Raw genomic sequence first — 19,380 nt, forward strand, 5'->3', positions numbered from 1 at the left:
GGAACGTGCTGAACTTAACCACTATGCCATGGGGCCAGGCCCTATATATATTTTTATACATAGTACATCTGTATACATGTATATTGATATATACTTGTAAATGCTTGTAGATTTTGCCAGATTCTCCAGCAAAACTATAGGTTTGTCAGGCCAAACAAACTTTTCAGGGATTCACCAGCAAGGATATTTCTTTAAACATAGAAGTAGTTGTGGAGAAAAGTGAAAGAGAAAAGGTTCTGGAAGTTTCTTCTCTTTTCCTGAATGTCCAGTCCATGAGGGCCTATATGCATTCTCACATCAGAGTTGCAAGGCAAGCACTGAGCTGCGGGATGGAGTCCAACCATGTTCACCGTATCCTGGGGAGTAGGTGCTTATGTTACTATTTGAGCTGCCTCACTCACTCATTTTCCATTTCAAAAGGAGATGATGGTGAAAAAGGAGATCCAGGAGAAGAGGGAAAACATGGCAAAGTGGGACGCATGGGGCCAAAAGGTAGGTAAAATGATTTGAATTTGACACTATAATGTTAGAATTGCTCTTCTCTCTCTCCTGACCTTGCCCTGGAAATTAGCAGCTTTCATAACACACTCTGCTCCAAAGATGCAGGAAATATATTTCAGATATGAATTTACTCGCCACCAGAGAGTTCTTATTAGATCGCCTGTCAACAAGACTTGGACACATTTCTTAAGCTGGATCCTTAGGGCTGGCCAGAGTGGAACACTCTGGAGGCCCCAGGGAATAGCAGTCTCCTGGAATATCTAAGAAATAAATTTTAGAAACACAGCTGTGTTCATAGCTGTGTCTCTCCTCGGAAGCCACTGCTAAGCAACTGTTTTTGGCTGGCCTAGAGCTTAAGGAGGAAGTTGAGAAGGAACAAAAAGAGTTGTCTGGTCCATTGATTTACTCGCCTTCTCTAAGATCTCTGGTGAATGGTAGGGAGGAGTAGGAGCATAGAAAATGAGGATAACACAAAGGCTGGAATGTTTTTACTCACAAAGCCAAGAGTAGGTCTCACCAAAGGATAGCCTCTGGACTGTGATGTGTAAGCATGAGTCTTCCAAGCACTAGAAATAGTCTCTGCCAACTGCTGCAAGGTAGTGGCCCTCGAACACCGACTTTAAAATCTTCAGTAATTTAAAGAGAAGAAAAGACTCACAAGCCTTTGAGACCTCAATTTGAGGAATGCTGATTTAAATTCTTCTTATTCTATAAATATGTACAATAGTCTATAAATATGTACAAACTATTGCAAAAGTATTATCACAAAATATAGTTTTATAATTGATGAATATTTTTTAGATCATCATAAAAAAACAAAATTAATAACAGTGTTGGAGGAACTCAGTGCTTTGATCATATTTTTTTGGATAAAAACTTGGTAGGACAGTCTCTGATATCCCTTTGATCACTAGTTTTTATGATTGTGCCTTCCCTCCCTTTTTTTAAAGTGGCGGAAATAGTCAAATCTCATTTTAAAATAGAGAGGAAATAGAATCCCATAGTGAAGCCAAAAATGGATCTCGAGAGGAACAGAATTAGAATGGAATGCAAGAATTCTTCCACTCAGCCCCTTATCTGACCTTTAGATTAAACATCCTCTGCTATAGACCTTTTAGAATTATTACATCAGTAAGCATTTTAGTATCATTAGGTCCAAGATTGTCATACTCAGCCACATTTTAATTTTAATATGTACATTAGAATGCTATTAAAACAGATAATATAGAACAGGATATATATTATATACCACAGAGAGAAGAATGCAATTTTGGTATTTCCTTCAAGTGACTATCATATATTAGCCACATCTTTAAAGGGAAAATAAAACTTTGGGATATAAAAATGACATGCTTTGCTTTTCAGGAATTAAGGGAGACCTGGGTGATATAGGAGACCTGGGCAACATTGGCAAGACTGGGCCCATCGGCAGGAAGGGTAAGCCGCATTTTACTCTTCTCCGGTAGCAACTCAAAGCAAATTGAGCATACTCCTGCTATATTTTGAAAGACTCTATATCATGAAAATGATCCTTTTTCTTTCTTTTAAGATATGAGTTTTCTCAAAAAAAAAAAAAACCTAGACTGTCTATTCCACGACTGAAACCTTTAATCAACATAATTATTTAAAATGGATTTCTTTTTTGTTTTTTGTTTTTTGTGAGGAAGATCAGCCCTGAGCTAACATCTGATGCCAATCCTCCTCTTTTTGCTGAGGAAGATTGGCCCTGGGCTAACATCTGTGCCCATGTTCCTCTACTTTATATGGGACGTCACCACAGCATGGCTTGACAAGCGGTGCATCGGTGCCCGCCTGGGATCTGAACCTGCAAACCCCGGGCCACGGAAGCAGAGCGCACGCACTTAACCACTGTGCCAACAGGCCAGCCCCTAAAATGGATTTTAAGTATAGTGGACTCTCATCTGTAAAAATACTCCCAAGACAGCTAGTCCATCTGGATCATGAGCTGCCTCCACAGAGCTGCGGTATTTGTCTGAAAGCCAATGAACAACATGGAGCTGAAAGGGAGGGACACAACACAATTCCAACACTGTTTTTTAAAACACTCTTAAAAATATAAATTCAAATAAAACATACATATACATATAGAAAAAATATGAATTTTCTCTTTCTTCTTATATTGGCTGTTTCTTCTGTACATAAATGTGTCTAAAAAGAAAGGGACTTGAGCAAAATATAACAGAAATTCAGAGACAGAATCAAATGTCAAGTTTGAGTCATCTCTATATTGAATTCTCTCCTGGGATCTACTGGTTGGAATCTGGATACAATTAAAATGGGTATCATGACCATGAAGCGTGTTCTGTAGTAGAAAACTATTTGTAAAGCTCAAGGTAGCACAGAACAGTATAATTTTCTTTCTTAATTTGAGTGGGATAATAATAATTCTGTGTCTGGGATCTATTAACAGGACAGGAACTTGAAGTATGTACGTGCACACTCTTTTGTTTTCAGTCCTGTCCTGATCCTGTACATAATTACTGCTGCAATACTGCAAAATAGAGTAACCTTCTCTTTATTATCTAAACACTCTTTCCTTACTGTCTTCTCATAAAGCCCCACAATGGTAGCAGTTTCTAATTGCTTCAGATATTCAGTGATTCATACAGGCATTGGCCTGCTTGGTTTGAAAATAAAAAGTTAAATGAGAATCAAATTTTATTGCAAGGAACTCATAGACTGTTTAGGAAGATAGAACTTTCTCAGAAGGAATTATAATACTGAATAACTATATGACTACTACAGGAACCATGTGGGAGAATAAGGCAAGACTGACATGAAGAAGAACTGACTTAGGTCTTGAAGAATAGTAACGTGTTTATGGAAATGGGGAAAAGGCATTGGAGGGAGATGCAAGAGATACTTGTGCAAAGGTATAGATCAGGGGAAACTCAGTGCCATGGGGAATAGAATTCTGCAGCCTTGTATGGTCCAACCTTCCATACATGCTTGAGCAGCTCCATAATCAAACACGTGCCTCGCAGTGGCCAGCAGTGTGTTCTTATAGGCAAGTTGATAGATGCTGTCTGAGCTGAGGCTGTGGCCCCTCTGCCCTCATCCTGTAGCTCAGTACTTCTCTCTCCACTCTTTTCCAACTCATTCCTTTAAGAAATTTCCTTTGACCTGCATTTGAGGGCAGAAAGAGGGCAACGCCACTGAAGAGAAATTGCTATGGTTATAGTGGCTTATATTGTATGATATTATATATTGTATGTTCACTTGGTTAAAATCCTCATAGCTGAGAAGAACTCCATGGACCCCTTATAGATCATGAGTCCTACTGTAGCACGTATCTCTAATGGTTTTACAATGAAGCTAACGAAACTTTGGCTTCAGAGCCCCTCATTTGCTTGGGTCCTTCCCAAGACCCTGAGAGGAGCCTTAGCATGAATGCACAGGGACTTATGTCTGGGCAAAATTTGTAAAGTAAGACATTTTAACCTCAACTGATTAGAATAGTGCCTCTCAACATTTTTTTTTAAAATTTTGCACCCCTAAAAATCTTTTTAGAATATTTGTCTTAATTGTCCCCTCCTATGAAATTTTAATACCACCTATGGACTATATATCTGTTATGTATTGTGTGTATATTTGTGATTTATATATAAAAAAAGAGTAAGATTCTTTCACCTCCCCCCAAGAACCAACTTCTGCATCCTTGAGGTGATATTGCCCCCACTGAGAAAGCATGAGTTAAGACTACTGTCTCCTACGTCAATCTCCTTCCATCACACTGCTCCTGTGTCAGGTGGTTTTTGGAGTGAACACAAGTATTTTGGGAACTAGCTAAGAAGAATTTGAGGGAGGGACATGTTTTATTTGGACTTCATAGGATATATTTATGTAGTTTGCAGTTACTTCCATGTACAGTTAACAATTCCAATGTAGGAATAGCTTCCAAGAATACTCCTACCACTTACTGTGCAGATCTATCCAAAGTCACGATGAAAAAGTGCAGGGGAAGAGGTCAGATCATCATATGACTGTGTCCTGGAGCATCCAGCACAAGATATGTGTGGACTGTGGAAATGAAACAAGGTTTGAAATGTACAGGGCCAGAGCTAGTCTGTGGAAAGTTTTTCCAAATCTAACATCTTATATGTGAAAAAGACTTTACAGAGGTATTCTCAAATTTGACAATATTCTTAATTTAGATACATCATCAGTAATGAGTTGTAAATGTGAAAGAAACGTCTTACACTATTAATAATAATAACAAAATTCAGATTTCTGCTATAGGCCGTGAGAGATTCACCTGCATTAAATCCCTCTGCTAGCTGGGTCAAAAAAACAAACAAGAACACAAAAAGCAAATATATATTTGAAGGCATGAGAGGGCTACCAAATTGAACAGGAATTTAGGGGCCATGATCTGGAGGAGGAGGGAATCACACTAAGGTGAGTTCTACATTCTGTACTACTTTTCCTTTCAAGTCATTCACCAACTCAGCAGCGAGGCAGCAGTAAAAGATTCAGAGGCTTGAGCAGGAAGTTGCTCAAACCGAATTAGTATTCAAGGCCTGCCAAAGAAGAGTGGCCTTGGAAAATGCCACTCTTTTTTCATTTCAAAAATGAAAATTTCCTGTTGGAACTCCAACAATTCTGAAAAACATTTAATTAAACTACATCTATTCATGTTTTTGAAAAATCTTAGCAAATTAGAAATAAAAGGAAAAATATTTAATATGAAAGGAATATCAACAACAACAACGCTTGTTTAAAAATCCTGCTCGATAATGAAATATTGAACACTTCTCTCCTGAGATTGGGAATGAGATGAGCACAGCCCTCACCACCAATTCTAATCTATATTATAGAAGAGGTTCTAGCCAGAGGAAAAATTGCAAGAATGAGAGATAAGAATCATAATAATTGGAAATGAAGAAATAAAAGCCTCATTATTTGCAGATGACATGATTATATATCCAGAAAATACAGAAGAATCTACAGATTAGTTATTTGTATTGTTAAGTTTTTTAGACAGTTTAACATATAAAAATCAATTTTGTTTCTACATACCAGAAGTAATTTTAAAAAAATGAAATTAAAAAGATGTCATTTATTATAGCATCAAAATTATCAAATATCTAGGAATAAATCTAACAAAAGACCTATAAGGCTTCTACCACAAACATTACATAATGATAATGAGAGACCTTAAAGAATATCTAAGGAAACGGAGGTAAACTACACTCATGGATTGGAAGACTCAATATTGTTAAGATGTTAGTTCTCCCCAAAGTAATCTATAGATTCGATGCTACCTCAATCAACATCCCAGATGTATTTCTCTTGGAAATTGATAAGCCAATTCAAAATTTATATCAAAATGAAAAGAACCAAGAATACCCAAGACAGTCTTGAAAAAGAAAAATAAGGTGGAAGATTTAAGTTACTGAATTTAAACATTTATTATAAAGCTACAGCCATTGAGATAGTGTTGATTCAGTGCAGAAACAGACAAACAGACCAATGGAAAGGAATAGAGTATGCAGAAACAGACCCCCAAACTTGACTTATGCAAAGTTGACATTACTTTATAATGGGAAACAATGCAACTATCAATGAATAGTGCTAGGTCAGTTGACCATGAATGCAGCCAAACATATGCAGCCCATAATGTATGAAAAAAGAATTGTGGAGGCACAAAATTCATTTATTAATGAAAATATTATGATTCTTAGTGAATTTTGTAATGTGACATTTGTCTACTTTCAAAATTTAGTGATTTGCTTTTATTTATTTTCTTATAATAAGTATTCTTTTTTTTGGTGGGGGGTGAGGAACATTAGCCCTGAGCTAAATCTGTTGCTAATCCTCCTCTGTTTGCTGAGGAAGATTGGCCCTGGGCTAACATCCATGCCAATCTTCCTCTACTTCATATGTGGGACGCCTGCCACAGCATGGCTTGATAAGCAGTGCATAGGTCCGCACCCGGTATCCGAACATGTGAACCCCAGGCCGCCAAAGCAGAGTGTGCAAACTTAACCAGTAGACCACTGGGCCAGCCCCGATTACTCATATTTATAACCACTTTTCCATTTGTAACTTTGTATTATTTTTCTTAAAGAGGGCTCCTCAAATTGTATAAGCGTCAGATAAAATGCAGCATAGATCTGCTCCTGGCTGTATCAGCTTCATTTAACAACTTGTTAAAGGGAGGGAAAGATGTAGCCAGAAAGTGGAATGTTGATACCCAGATTTCTGAGATGAACCCGTGTTAGATGAGGTTCAGATCCCAAGTATTGCCCTGGAGATGAACAGAAGTGGAAGACGAGGGTAAGTCACTGCCGTGGACATATCCAGAATTCAAACACTTCATTTGTCAATGAGTTTTTCCAGATGTTGTACTTTCTTAGGTTTAGATGAGTTAAATCTAGATAAGACTCCAACTAGGAGAGTTGGAGTTAATGACTTAGAGCCAAGTCTTAATTCTTTCATAGAATAAGACTAGGTAACTTGGGAGGGTGGTAGATGACAGAGACAAGGAATGGTCAAGAGTTTTAGTGTGATATTCTGAGTCTCAATGTGGACAAACTTCCACAAATATTGAAAAAGTAACAATCTTGAAACAATGGGGTTAACTAACCTCATCTTCTTCAGGCCAATTCCTCATTCATGCTCAGTGGATATGCACCCAGTACACACCTCTATCATTTTACTCATTGTCATGGCTTATCAGCTTCTCTGTTTCCCCCTATAGACTGTGAACATCTGAGGGGAACAAATGAATGAAAGATTTATTGGATCTATTTGCTTAAATAAGTATAAGCTTTATGGGGGGACCCTACTTTTTAACCATTTTATCCTAATGCTTATCATATAATAGAAACTTTCTAAATATTTGTTGCATTAAGGATAAAAAAATGAATGATAAAATATCTTACTTTCTATGATGTGGCCCTCTCTTCCACTCTTTATAAGTACCACTTTCCCTTAATATCCATTTCCACCATTGGCTAAGATTTCTTTCTCTTCCAGAGATATGCCATCAAAATTTATGAGCATGTCCTGGAATTTCAAAAAAAATGGAGGTTCAATGTTCTGGCTCGCCTGGATTAATTTCATTTTTAATCTGTACTTTGAAATTTATTGTCCTCATTTTGTCAATGGCCCTTCTAAATTTTGCACCAGCTCAGATCAATCTCCACTTTCTGGACTGACCTTAATGTTGTCACTTGCATGGATAAGGTAGCTTTCTGGATGTCAATATTTCATTTGAGGAGTAAGAAAGAATGATTTAGTACAGGTAAATTCAATCTCACAGCAAAATAAATGTTTTCACTTAAGGTCAGTAATCCTTTTACAGTGAAAGCATTATGATTTTTTGTTTGTTTGCTTAAATGCAACCTCTAATTCTTCAACCTTAAGACAGTTATTACAGACATGTTCCTGCTCGTGGGCCAAAATGAGATTTTGTGTATGACTTTAAACCAGAACTCATTTTATAGAATCAGAGTTTATAAGCTGACATCCTCCGTGAACTGGCTAAGTGCTTGGCATATGCTTTAATTAACCATGACTCTGATTTAAGGGCAGAAGCTAACAATGGTTGAGCATCCTCTAGGAGTCAAGCACAGAGCTAAGCCCGTGATAAGATGACATTATCTAATTTATCCTCCTTAATGATCTTATGGTTTTAGGTACCATTATTTCGCTTTAAAAATGATGAGGTGGAGGCTTACAAAAACTAAGCCGCCTGTCCTCATTCAGCTAGTAAGTGGCAGAGCCAGGATTCAAGCCCTGCTTTTTTGGACTTCCATGGTCTTTCACTCCACCATATTGCTTTGACTTTCCCATTTGCTAAAAAGGAAAGAAATTCATGTCACAATACTAGAAAGTAGTCACAGTACTTATATCTTGTCAGAAAAAAAGCCACTTAGCAGTTTAAGAATCTGTTTCCCACACTCCTAAGATCCAGTTACAGGCTACTACCTCAGTGAAGCCTTCTCTACTCTGATCCACAGCCATCTTTGCCTTCTCTGAATACTTACCATACGTTTCCATTATTTCACTCTGTTAATGAATGATAGTGAAAGAGTCTCATCTCCTTGGTCTCTTGTGTGTGCTTTGTGTTCCTTAAAAACTCATCATTTTCCAAAGCAAATACTCTATGCTTCTTTTATGTCCATTATTGAGCTTACCCCAGAACTAGGAACACAGCAGAACCAGAATCAACTTTTAGCCCATGTTGAAGTAAAAGGATTCACATATAAAGAAAATACATTATTTAAAAATTAAAATATTAAACCATATTATCTTTTATATATTAGATATAACCATATTAAACCAAAATATAAACCATTAAACCATACGATCTTTTAAGTCCATACAGTTTTTGGTGGTGGTAGGACTGATATTCCTTTCAACTTTTGATAACATTTTTCAAACCCTTTGTTTTCCTTCATTAAATTATTGCTTAAATTATTTGGGAAGCACCGTGAGCTGGGGAGTCAGAAGTGGTTGGGTTTCCATGCTAACACTGCCATTGAATTGCTGGATGTCCTTGAGCAAATTATTTTGCCTCTCTGATCCTCAGTTTCTTCCGTTGCAGAATAAAGATAATGATAGTGCCTAGCTCATTGGATTTAATATGATAATATCTACAAAGTATCAAAACAGTACTTGACAAATTATTGGCACTTAGCAAATATATTTTCCCTTTCTTCCATTCATATATTTTCAAAATCTATTCTTATCTTTTCCAATGTACATATAAGGGAAATGAGGAATTTGCAGGGCACAACTTAGGTGTGAGCAGATCTGTCTTCCTCATCATGGTGCTTGGCATATTTGCATGCTTTTTTCCCAACTGTACCTTTACTCTATGTTGTCCCCTACGTTGTTCCCATCTTCACCTGCTGAAGCTTTTCATAGTCAAGCTCCAAGGCTACCTCCTCAGGAGAGCCCTCCTCCATCCTTCTAGCTGAAGCACTATCTCTTCTAGCTCCTTCTCTCTTACAATATTTATCACATTCTATTGTCATAGATTTCATCTTTATCTCATTTCATCCAAGTACAAGTTCTGAGGCTTCCTCCTGCGTACTTAAACTGCATTCCATGTTTCAAGGACCCCCTCTTTCTGTCTGGAGAGCTCTTGAATGTCTGGCATCACTGTAAAGAAAAGTGTCCACATGGGTCAATTTGGAAAGGCTCAGCAAATCATTGGGGCCCTGACAGTCAGGCCTTTCTGGACAATCAACAGTCAATATGTACAGGACACTTAATGAAAAGCAGTCAGCAGACAGTGACGAGAAGGACAGCTAATGGGCCGGCAACTCAGAACACCCTATGGGTTTTAGAGTGGCTCCCACTTATTCCCTTTTGCTGGTAAAGGGTGCAGTTAGGCAGAACCTCAATGCTGACTTCATTCCCCCTCACATTGCCCCCTTGGGTGGTATACCCAATTCCTGGCCACACCAAACTCCTACAAGTGTAAGCTGCATACTCTTTTCTAGCCTGGATGACCTTCATTCCGTGTTTATCCCTCTTGAGCTCTTTCTTGTTCTTTTTCCAGATCATCATTGAAGCATAAACTCTATTTCACTTCTATCAGGATCTTCTCTTTTGATTCTCAAGAACTTCAGCCAAACATTTCCTCTTATAAATCAAAAGCTTTTGCTTTCAATTATTGTGTCTGATGTCGGGCTTCAAGAGTTTATTTTGAAGCTGAAAAACATCAACATATTTTTCTCTCTGCTTTAATAATCCTGATTCTCTGAGAATTATTTTGTGGATGCCTCTGACTGAACAAGAAAATGTTCACATACAAAGAAGAGCAGAAGGGAAAGTTATCAAGGTTGATATTTTGGTATAATATATTTGACACAACTTTATATTATAGATATTTGCATACATCACATCTCTTCTAAAAAGTGTAAACTCCTTCAAGTCAGAAATTTAATCTTGTCTCTCTTTATATCCTCTCAAAGTACCAAGACTTTTGTCTTGCATAGAGTAAGTAAATAGTAAATATTTGTTGAAGTAAATTGAAAAAGCACAATACGTGTTTGTGAAAATCCAAGGGCAAAGCCACGAGGAAGAACTTGGAGGCCTAATAAATACACAGACACTGCTATGTGCTAATCAATTGATCCACATATGCAAAACAACAGTAGTTTAAAATTTAAAACATGCAGAAAATTTTATTAGCCTTATTCAGAAGGCCACATTATAAAAACATGTTAATAGGGTAGGTGACATAAATTTCAATGTTTCTTTCACATCCTACTGGAATTCTACATTCAATCTAAACAAATTGACCTGTTTGGTTAGTTGTACCTGCGTAGCCAACTCAAAATCAAATTATTTATATGAAACCAAAGAATATTAGTTGGAGATATTGCAAATGAAATTTAAAAACTGTTTCCTCTGATTTATTGTCTGTCTGAAATAATTCCCCATTTTATTTAATCGTTCTTTTTGTGGCTATTGTTTTTATTCAGGTGACAAAGGGGAAAAGGGTTTGCCTGGGATACCTGGAGGAAAAGGGAAAGCAGGTATGATATGCTTATTTTTCTCGTTAATTTATAGCATCATTCCAAATGTATTCATCTCAAAAATAAATATGTTTTTACAGAAAAACAAGAGTCTTTTCAGTGTGCTTAACTTTATTTTACTTGGATTCGGGGAAAGGGAAGAAGGGGACTGTCCTTTCTACCTGCTGACGACTTTCCAAGCCCTGTGGAAGGGGATGATGGCACGTTCCATCCCCGTCCTGCTTGCTGTGAGGAGGTAAACCTAGCACATCAGGAAGCAGCCCTCACTCTCCTAGACCAAGAGGAGAATCCACAATGGCCTCAGCAATAGGACTGTATCAGCATGATTCACATTCCTCCGTCATCTCAACCGAATAGTGGCCAGCAGTTTGCCAGCAGCAACTTGGCCTGATACAGAAAGGCCCATGGTTACAGAACATGCCTTCAATGGCCAGGAAGATTCTCCCTGAGTAATGAGAGTTTTATTTCCAGTGCTATATGCAGGGAAAGAAAGTAGACTGTTCTTGGTGAGCCTCAGTTGTTTCTATCTACAAGAGTGTAGTGAAGACTAATTCTGAGAACTGTTTTAAATCCCTTATATTTGGGCTGGCCAAGTGGATTAGTGGTTAAGTTTGTGTGCTCTGCTTCAGCAACTCAGGGTTTGCAGGTTCAGATCCTGGGCACAGACCTACACACCACTCATCAAGCCATGCTGTGGCAGCATCCCACATACAAAATAGAGGAAAACTGGCACAGATGTTAGCTCAGCAACAGTCTTCCTCAAGTAAAAAGAGGAAGATTGGCAACAGATGTTAGCTCAGGGCCACTCTTCCTCACCAAAAAAAAAAAAAAAAAATCCCTTATATTTAACTGTGAATGTGGATAAACAAAGCCACAGATATTTTTTCCTTTGGCTAATAAAATTCTTTTTTATTTTTCAACTAATAAAAAAGAAAATGGAAATGTTTATGTGAAGTGACCATTAAATAGAAAAAGGGAATTATTTGAATTTCACATCATTTTCCTTACAATTCCTTGCCTGTCACAATATCAGTAGGTCATTGAAAAGATAAAGGAGCAAAGGAGAATGAAAGGCAGAAATTAAAATCATAGTTAATGCACAAATGAGACAAGTGGATCTTGAAATTGTAAGTTAGATCTATTCACAAGATTTAAACTTAGTCCTTGAAACACTCAATCTATACTCCAAATGGATCATCAGAATTAACATTTGATTTCATCATGTAAGCCTTCTCCTGTCTTGGGAGAGTTGTGTGAGCCAGTGAACAATGCAGCAACAGAAGAGAAGACTGGCTAGAAATACATTTTAAGAAAGCTGTAAAGATTTTATTCTGAGATTGGACAAGTACATTTTGTGTTTGACAAAAATACCAAATGGTCCACAATACGTATGCAGTGGTTTGTCATAATTACTCTTCTTTTTAAAAATCTAGTTTAGAACTATGTTTTAACTCATTCAAAATATTTAAAAACATATTTTCTGAATTCCTAAAGACAATGTAAATTGGAAACGTTGTTTTAAATAAAAGACTAAAAAGATAGCCCTTCTCAGAGAGACATAGCCAAACTAGAAAAAGATAGTAAATATCGAGAAGGGAGCGATTGCTCTTTTCAACTGATCTGCATGTGCTTCAACATGAATTCACAGTTTTTGTCATTTAAAAGGTACTGTCTGTGATTGTGGAAGGTACCGGAAAGTTGTGGGACAACTGGATATTAGTGTTGCTCGCCTCAAGACGTCTATGAAGTTCGTCAAGAATGGTGAATATATTCTCTTTTGTTTTGTGCCATTTATCTATTGATTTAGTGTCTTTCAACACTACAATTCCAATATTCCAGGAAGAAAATACCTCGGGTTGGGCAAAAGCCTACTGAGATAGTGTCACCAGTTTAAAGTTCTCTCAAAATGCTCATTGTCCACTCAGACTCCAGGACACTTCAGGTCCACTACATAAATTCATACATACATGCATTGCCTATGGGTAGAAAAAGATACTTTCTGACAAGAGGGGAATGGTGAAAAGGGCAAAGTTTGGCAACTTATACTTTAAGAATAAAAAGGGACAGCAAGACTCAAACAGAGCTAGCATCTCAGAAAATAGAAGTAATAATAAAAACGATAGCTGCTTTCTTGAGTATTTGGAATGATAATAATAATGATGATGTAGATATTATGATTAAACTGAAGTTTACAGAGATTACATCGTCCACAGATAGAGCAAATGAACAGTAGAGCTGGGACTTGAATACAGGTTTTGCTGACTTTTGTAGGGGAGGAAGAACATTTCCTCTACCCACTCTAAGTCCTTCTGGCTGGGCTATGAATTAAATTGACATGAGGGCCGGCCCCGTGGCTTAGCGGTTGAGTGCGTGCGCTCCGCTGCTGGCGGCCCGGGGTTCGGATCCCGGGTGCGCACTGATGCACCGCTTCTCCAGCCCTGCTGAGGCCGTGTCCCGCATACAGCAACTAGAAGGATGTGAAGCTATGACATACCACTATCTACTGGGGCTTTGGGGGGGAAAAATAAATAAATAAAATCTTTAAAAAAAAAAAAAAAAAAGAAGCAAGCAAACCAGGAAGGTGCACGTGGTCAGACTGGTCCAGCCTGGGAAGCCACTATTCAAAAAAAAAAAAAAAAATTGACATGAGACAGAATAACAAGAGAAAATCAAACAAAGCTTTATAGCATGCATACATAGGAGAGACCCAGGAAAACTGAGTAACTCGCCAGAATGGCCGAGCTGCCAGTTTAAATATCATCTTCAGCTAAAGACAAAGGAGGATGTTGGAAGTAGTGGTTTGGGACTTCAAAGAAGAGGAAGGCAATTCACATGGAAATGGAAAGTCAAATGTTTGGTAAACAAAACTTTGATAAGAATGGGCTTAGTAAGGACCCTCACAGTCTACTGATACCCAGAGTTATCTATGGTGATGGCCTGTCCTGGGGACAGGCTTTTTATCTTAAATTCTTTTAGGCAGTTAGGGGGAAGTTAAAAGTTTATTTTAGAGTCTTTTGTTCTTAAAAATAATCAAAGTAAAGAGACATACTTTGAGGCAGCCAATTCTAACCCTCCACACTTCTCTACGCTCAGTACAAATCAATAGGAACATTATGTTTCTCTAAATTTTGCAACTTCCCATATTAGTCATTTTTGTTTTCCCTTGTCCATTTTCCCATTATAGTTAACTGTAAAACCCTTAAAGTGGGGCTTATATGTTTTCTTCTGAAACAGTATGACTGACGGAACTATTATAGTTACCATTACAATTGGTTTTATTTTGTTGTACTTTCCTTTATTGTAATCCAGCTACACTTGTTGTACATTTTTGGAAGCACACAGATGCCATCTTGTTTTCATCTGCATCTTGTAATACTAAAGGCATAGGAAATGCTTGATACTAACTAACCTAACTATAGCTCTGGTTATAACCTGTACAGAAGATGCTGTCTCTGACATGATTTCAACTCTAATGAATAAACCAGACCCCAGAGGTTCAACATAGAACAATAGTTCTTAAAATTTGAGTGGTCAGATTTCTTTATGAATTTTAATTTATGAGCTCTAAAAAGTATATGTAGATGCCCCTGAAGCCCAAAACATGTATACCATATTACGAGCTCAAGATGATTCTGAGTCCCCAATTCTGTCTTGAAATTTACTCAGCAGCTCAGTCGACTTCATGAACCTAGAGAGAAGTATAGACAATCTCAATCGATGTACATGTTCAAAGGCCAGGAGTTTGACCCAAAGTGGAAAAACCTGTGTTTTCCCATATCAGTTCAATAAGCTTTTATCATCCCTTGCAATGTTGAAATCACCAAGGCTACAGAGTGGCAAAGATGTGGTCCTTGTCCTCAAGACATTCACAGTTTAGTAGAAGAGACACGCAAACAAACAATTAGGCTAAAATGTGTTGAGTGCTATGAAGTGGAAGGGGCAATGGAAACATAGAGGGAGAACGCACAAGAGCCCCGTGTCTGTCCAGGGGCATTGGAAAGGCTCTTACAGGAGAAAACACTGCTACTGAGATCTAAAGGACAAGTAACCGTTTGCCAGGTATAGAAGTAGTGGGAAGACCTTCCAGGCATGAAAGGCATGCATGTGGAAGAAAGAAAGGCATGCTCGTGGGACTGTAAGTATGGCAAGAGCATAAACTAGGATGGGAAAAATAGCCTAAGATGAGCTGGGTGACAGTTCATACAACTAGTCTTTGTCAAAAAACTCTCTGCTTCACAGTTGTGTGGCAAGTGAAGGAGGAAGTGCAGGGAAGACAAATGGTAGGAGTTTGTTCTTCATTTGATAACTAGAAAAGTGGAGAAAATATTAAACCAGTGCATACCTCACAACAGGGCCTGGCAAAATAATTGTTGAATGTTGAATAAATGAATTTAAGTCCAGAAATACTATATACTTGCCTTTTTCTTTTTGAGATGAATAATCATACTCTTCTTTTTCTCTCTGCAAAGTCATAGCAGGGATTAGGGAAACTGAAGAGAAATTCTACTACATCGTGCAGGAGGAGAAGAACTACAGGGAATCCCTGACGCACTGCCGGATCCGGGGTGGCATGCTAGCCATGCCAAAAGACGAAGCTGCCAACACACTCATTGCTGACTATGTCGCCAAGAGTGGCTTCTTCAGAGTGTTCATTGGGGTGAATGACCTTGAGAGGGAGGGGCAGTATGTGTTCACGGACAACACTCCACTGCAGAACTACAGTAACTGGAAGGAGGGGGAGCCCAGCGACCCCTATGGCCATGAGGACTGTGTGGAGATGCTGAGCTCAGGCAGATGGAATGACACCGAGTGCCATCTTACCATGTACTTCGTCTGTGAGTTTGTCAAGAAGAAAAAGTAACTTCCCTCACACTACACATTCATTATTTCTTTGTGACTACCATTGCAGTTATTTTTATTCACTTTTTTCTTCCTAATTACATTAAATTCATTCTAACTCAAGAGAAGTGAGAAATGATAGACTCAAGTTTGCAGTCTCCATCACCATGCTCTTCTGTGACAATTTTGAACAATTTCATACATGGCGTGTTCTTTAGCCAATAGCTCACCAGGTTACATGGGTCCTGAGAGAGAGTTTGAATTACTGGTTATGCAGGAGGTGGTCATCTATGTTTCAAATGAAATGTTCTCTTGGCCACCACTCCCTAGAGCCCTAAACCACTATCTAGCTCAGTGGATAATTAGACAGTTGGTCTGTGATGATTAGGCTAACCTGCCCTTGCCCAAAGCCAGACACGTGGGAAGGCCTTCTGATAAGAATGGTGAGATATTATCTGTCTTTGAAACAAAAATCCTCAGTTCTTTGACCAGGCACCCACCATGGCCATAGCCATACTTGCAAAGTCATCTTGTTTGACAGACATAGAAATACTTCAACCTCAAACCTCTGTATGGGGAACTTCCTGGCCAGTGACTTGTTCCAGATCGTCTGAAATCATACTGACAACTTTTGTGCTTCTGATTGACAGTCTTCACTATAGTATACCAGGCAGTTGCCTTGGCCCCCTTTCTATAGGCCCACAACTTAATCCCAAGCCCCCAGATATTAACTCTCTGATTTGAGGAAAAGGAAACTTTAGAAATTGAAAAGAAAAAAAAAGTTTGTTCTCAAACAATATTATTTATAATCCTCATACTAAATTGTACCCTGCTATTAATATGGCTCCATTTTTCCTTGTCTTGGTTTACTCATATCAACTTTCCTCCCCTTAGGCATGGGAAATGAGGGAAGGGGTTTGTGAAGCCATCAGAAAATTCTAGAAACCTCAGGGTGCTACTAACTCCAAGTCTGTAAGTCCCCTCCTCCATACTGCTAATATATCACTCATGGTGACATTTCATGGGAGGCTCTTTACTCTCCATAACTGTTTGTTGTAAAAAACCCCACTACCAGAGATGACATCACAGGAATGTGTGGAGGTTGGAACATGCCTAGGACTCACGTTTACTGAGCTGGTGAAATTCTACTTTGAACTGCAGATCAAACCTCAAAGCAGCTTTCATTTGAAATTTAAAAATAAATAGTTCAACAAAACTCTAGATCACCCCCTATAAACTGCTGCTCCAAGTATAGTTTGTGACATAAGATTAGACTGCTTAAAATGCTGGCAAGATGGTTAATGAAATGAGAGAAATAGATCAACAACATATGTTCACCTTAAACCATCTGTCCATGATTTCACCCATGACTAACTGGTTATGAGACAGGGTTTCATTAGGTTATTTCTGTGGGTTTAATGAGGGTCACAAACTTAGGTCCTACAGGGGCCATACAGATGACATAAATAAATGAAGTGGAACAGGTGGTGGGGATCCTAGGACACTGAACACAGCTTGTCCTTCTCAAGGAACCAGCTGCTCCTCAGTTGCTGCTATTTTTGCGACAGAGGACCCAATATCACTACATGCTCTGTTATTTTGAGAGAAACTAGAAAGCTGGAACTTTGTATCTTTGTATTTTTAAATGTTGGTATCTAGTCAGTTTTTAATCCAAATTTTAAGTCATAAGAAACAGTCTGCTAACCAAAATCATGACTCCATTTCTCACCTCTGGGGAAAAGTTCTGAAGGTTCTAACCATATCGAATGTCATTAGGATACAATGACATCAAAGTCCAGATCTCACATTAATGTCTCCTTCAGTTCAGTTCAATAACAGAAATTTGTTGACTGTTTGCCATTTGTCAGGTTAATAAACTAGCTACTTATTCAGACTTTGGAGACTGTGGCATGTGATATTTTGAAGGCAGGGCAATTTAATAAAAATTACAAAGAGGACACCATGTCAAAGCCAGTATCCTTGAGTAGAATGTCAGCCAAGAGCATGAGGGACAAGAACCTGGAAACGCTTGGAGGAAAAGACAGGGATAAGAAGAGAGAAAAGAGGGAATGGACAGCAAACATCGCCTAGGGGCAGCTCACATTGGGATCCATATTCTAATTTGTTTTAAGCTCCCAAAGTATGAATATTTATTGTGTATATTGTATTGTTATTATTTCTGTTATGATTATTATAATAGTAACAATAGCATTTCTCTCAATGACTCCTTTGTGGCTGATGCTTCCAAGAGACAATGACTGAGAGTCAAAGAATAGGATTCATCCTGCAACCTTGGCTGGAAGAAATTTCAAAGGCAGCACACACTTAATTAGATTTACTATGAAACTTACATTTTGTGAATCACTCTGTGCTTTACAAAATAAATGCCTTCACATATCACTTCTCATTCCATCTTGATAAACTCTGTGCAGTACAAAAGGAAGATATTCTTACTGCCACTTTTCCAAGGAGAATACTGAGCCCCAAGGAAACTAAGCAATTTACAAAAATCAACTCATTTGAGAGAAAAGCAGGACTCCAGCCTGCTGATCGAAATTGCCAATCCAGTGTTCCCTCCAGCCTCTGTTTATTGCTCTTATATTGAATGGAAGTTCATCGATGATTCCCTCATGATAGCAGGGGCTCAAATAGACTCTCTTGATTACTTTCCAAAGTTAAAGATTAGAGTTAATTAACAGAGATGCCAGGGATTCAGAAACTTGTCTTACAAATTTGTTGTTCACTGGTTTAGTTTTTAAATCACAAATATCTATACATGGCATTAGTGTTGGGGAAGTGACTTAGCACAGTGTCGCTACAGTTTTGCAGATAACTACAAATATAGGGAAAGCAAAGCAGATATATGAAAATCAGAATTTGCCCCAAATAGAAATGAGTAAGTAATTATTTGCCCCATAAAAGAATTCACTAGAAAATTCCCTTAAATAGTTAGTATTTAAAATCAATTTCACTCTTAAAAAGTTGAATTTATACTCAACTTTTCAGGGACACATCTGGGTACCACCCAAGAACTACGTGAAAGTTCCAAGGGAAGAAAATAAAAAACTAATTCACAATTTCACAATGCTTCCTTCTCAAAGCAACATATTCTATAACTAGGCAAGAATAGATACCTTATGTCCAGATTCATTATCCCAACATGGTATAAAGGTGTACATCCTGTGTTGACAGAGATATAACAAACATTGACTACACTTTGGACAACTCACCCAATAAAAACTGCTGGCTTTAAAATAAAATGTATTTTGTCCTGCTTAGATCTGCATTACCCAAATATGGGCTGCTTTGATTGTTGTTAACCAACTAATTTTCAGCTCTCTGGATTGCATATTTTGAGGCACTAAGATGTCTGTGGAATAGGAAAGGTTAGTTTTTTAGTTAAATAGCAGCACTTACTGCATCATCAACAGATTGAGACTGAATGTTTGCAGTGATTATCTCTGATAAGGAACTCATGGTGGAATTCCATGCAAGGTAACACAGGTTTGCATGTATCGCT

General features: G+C 38.0%; 1 protein-coding gene across 1 annotated transcript in view; it reads left to right on the top strand.

The window, feature by feature from the left end:
- Window positions 1–15,882, top strand: part of COLEC10 (collectin subfamily member 10) — a 38,740-nt gene extending 22,858 nt beyond the window's left edge. The window contains exons 2-6 of the mRNA XM_058564454.1: window positions 421–492; window positions 1,867–1,938; window positions 10,968–11,021; window positions 12,687–12,782; window positions 15,491–15,882. Coding sequence (XP_058420437.1) covers window positions 421–492; window positions 1,867–1,938; window positions 10,968–11,021; window positions 12,687–12,782; window positions 15,491–15,882 — 686 coding nt within the window. The remainder of the gene's footprint in view (window positions 1–420; window positions 493–1,866; window positions 1,939–10,967; window positions 11,022–12,686; window positions 12,783–15,490) is intronic.
- The last annotated feature ends 3,498 nt before the right edge of the window (window positions 15,883–19,380 follow it).

This window comes from Diceros bicornis, chromosome 21 (genome assembly GCF_020826845.1).
Source record: "Diceros bicornis minor isolate mBicDic1 chromosome 21, mDicBic1.mat.cur, whole genome shotgun sequence".
Taxonomy (NCBI): Eukaryota; Metazoa; Chordata; class Mammalia; order Perissodactyla; family Rhinocerotidae; genus Diceros; species Diceros bicornis.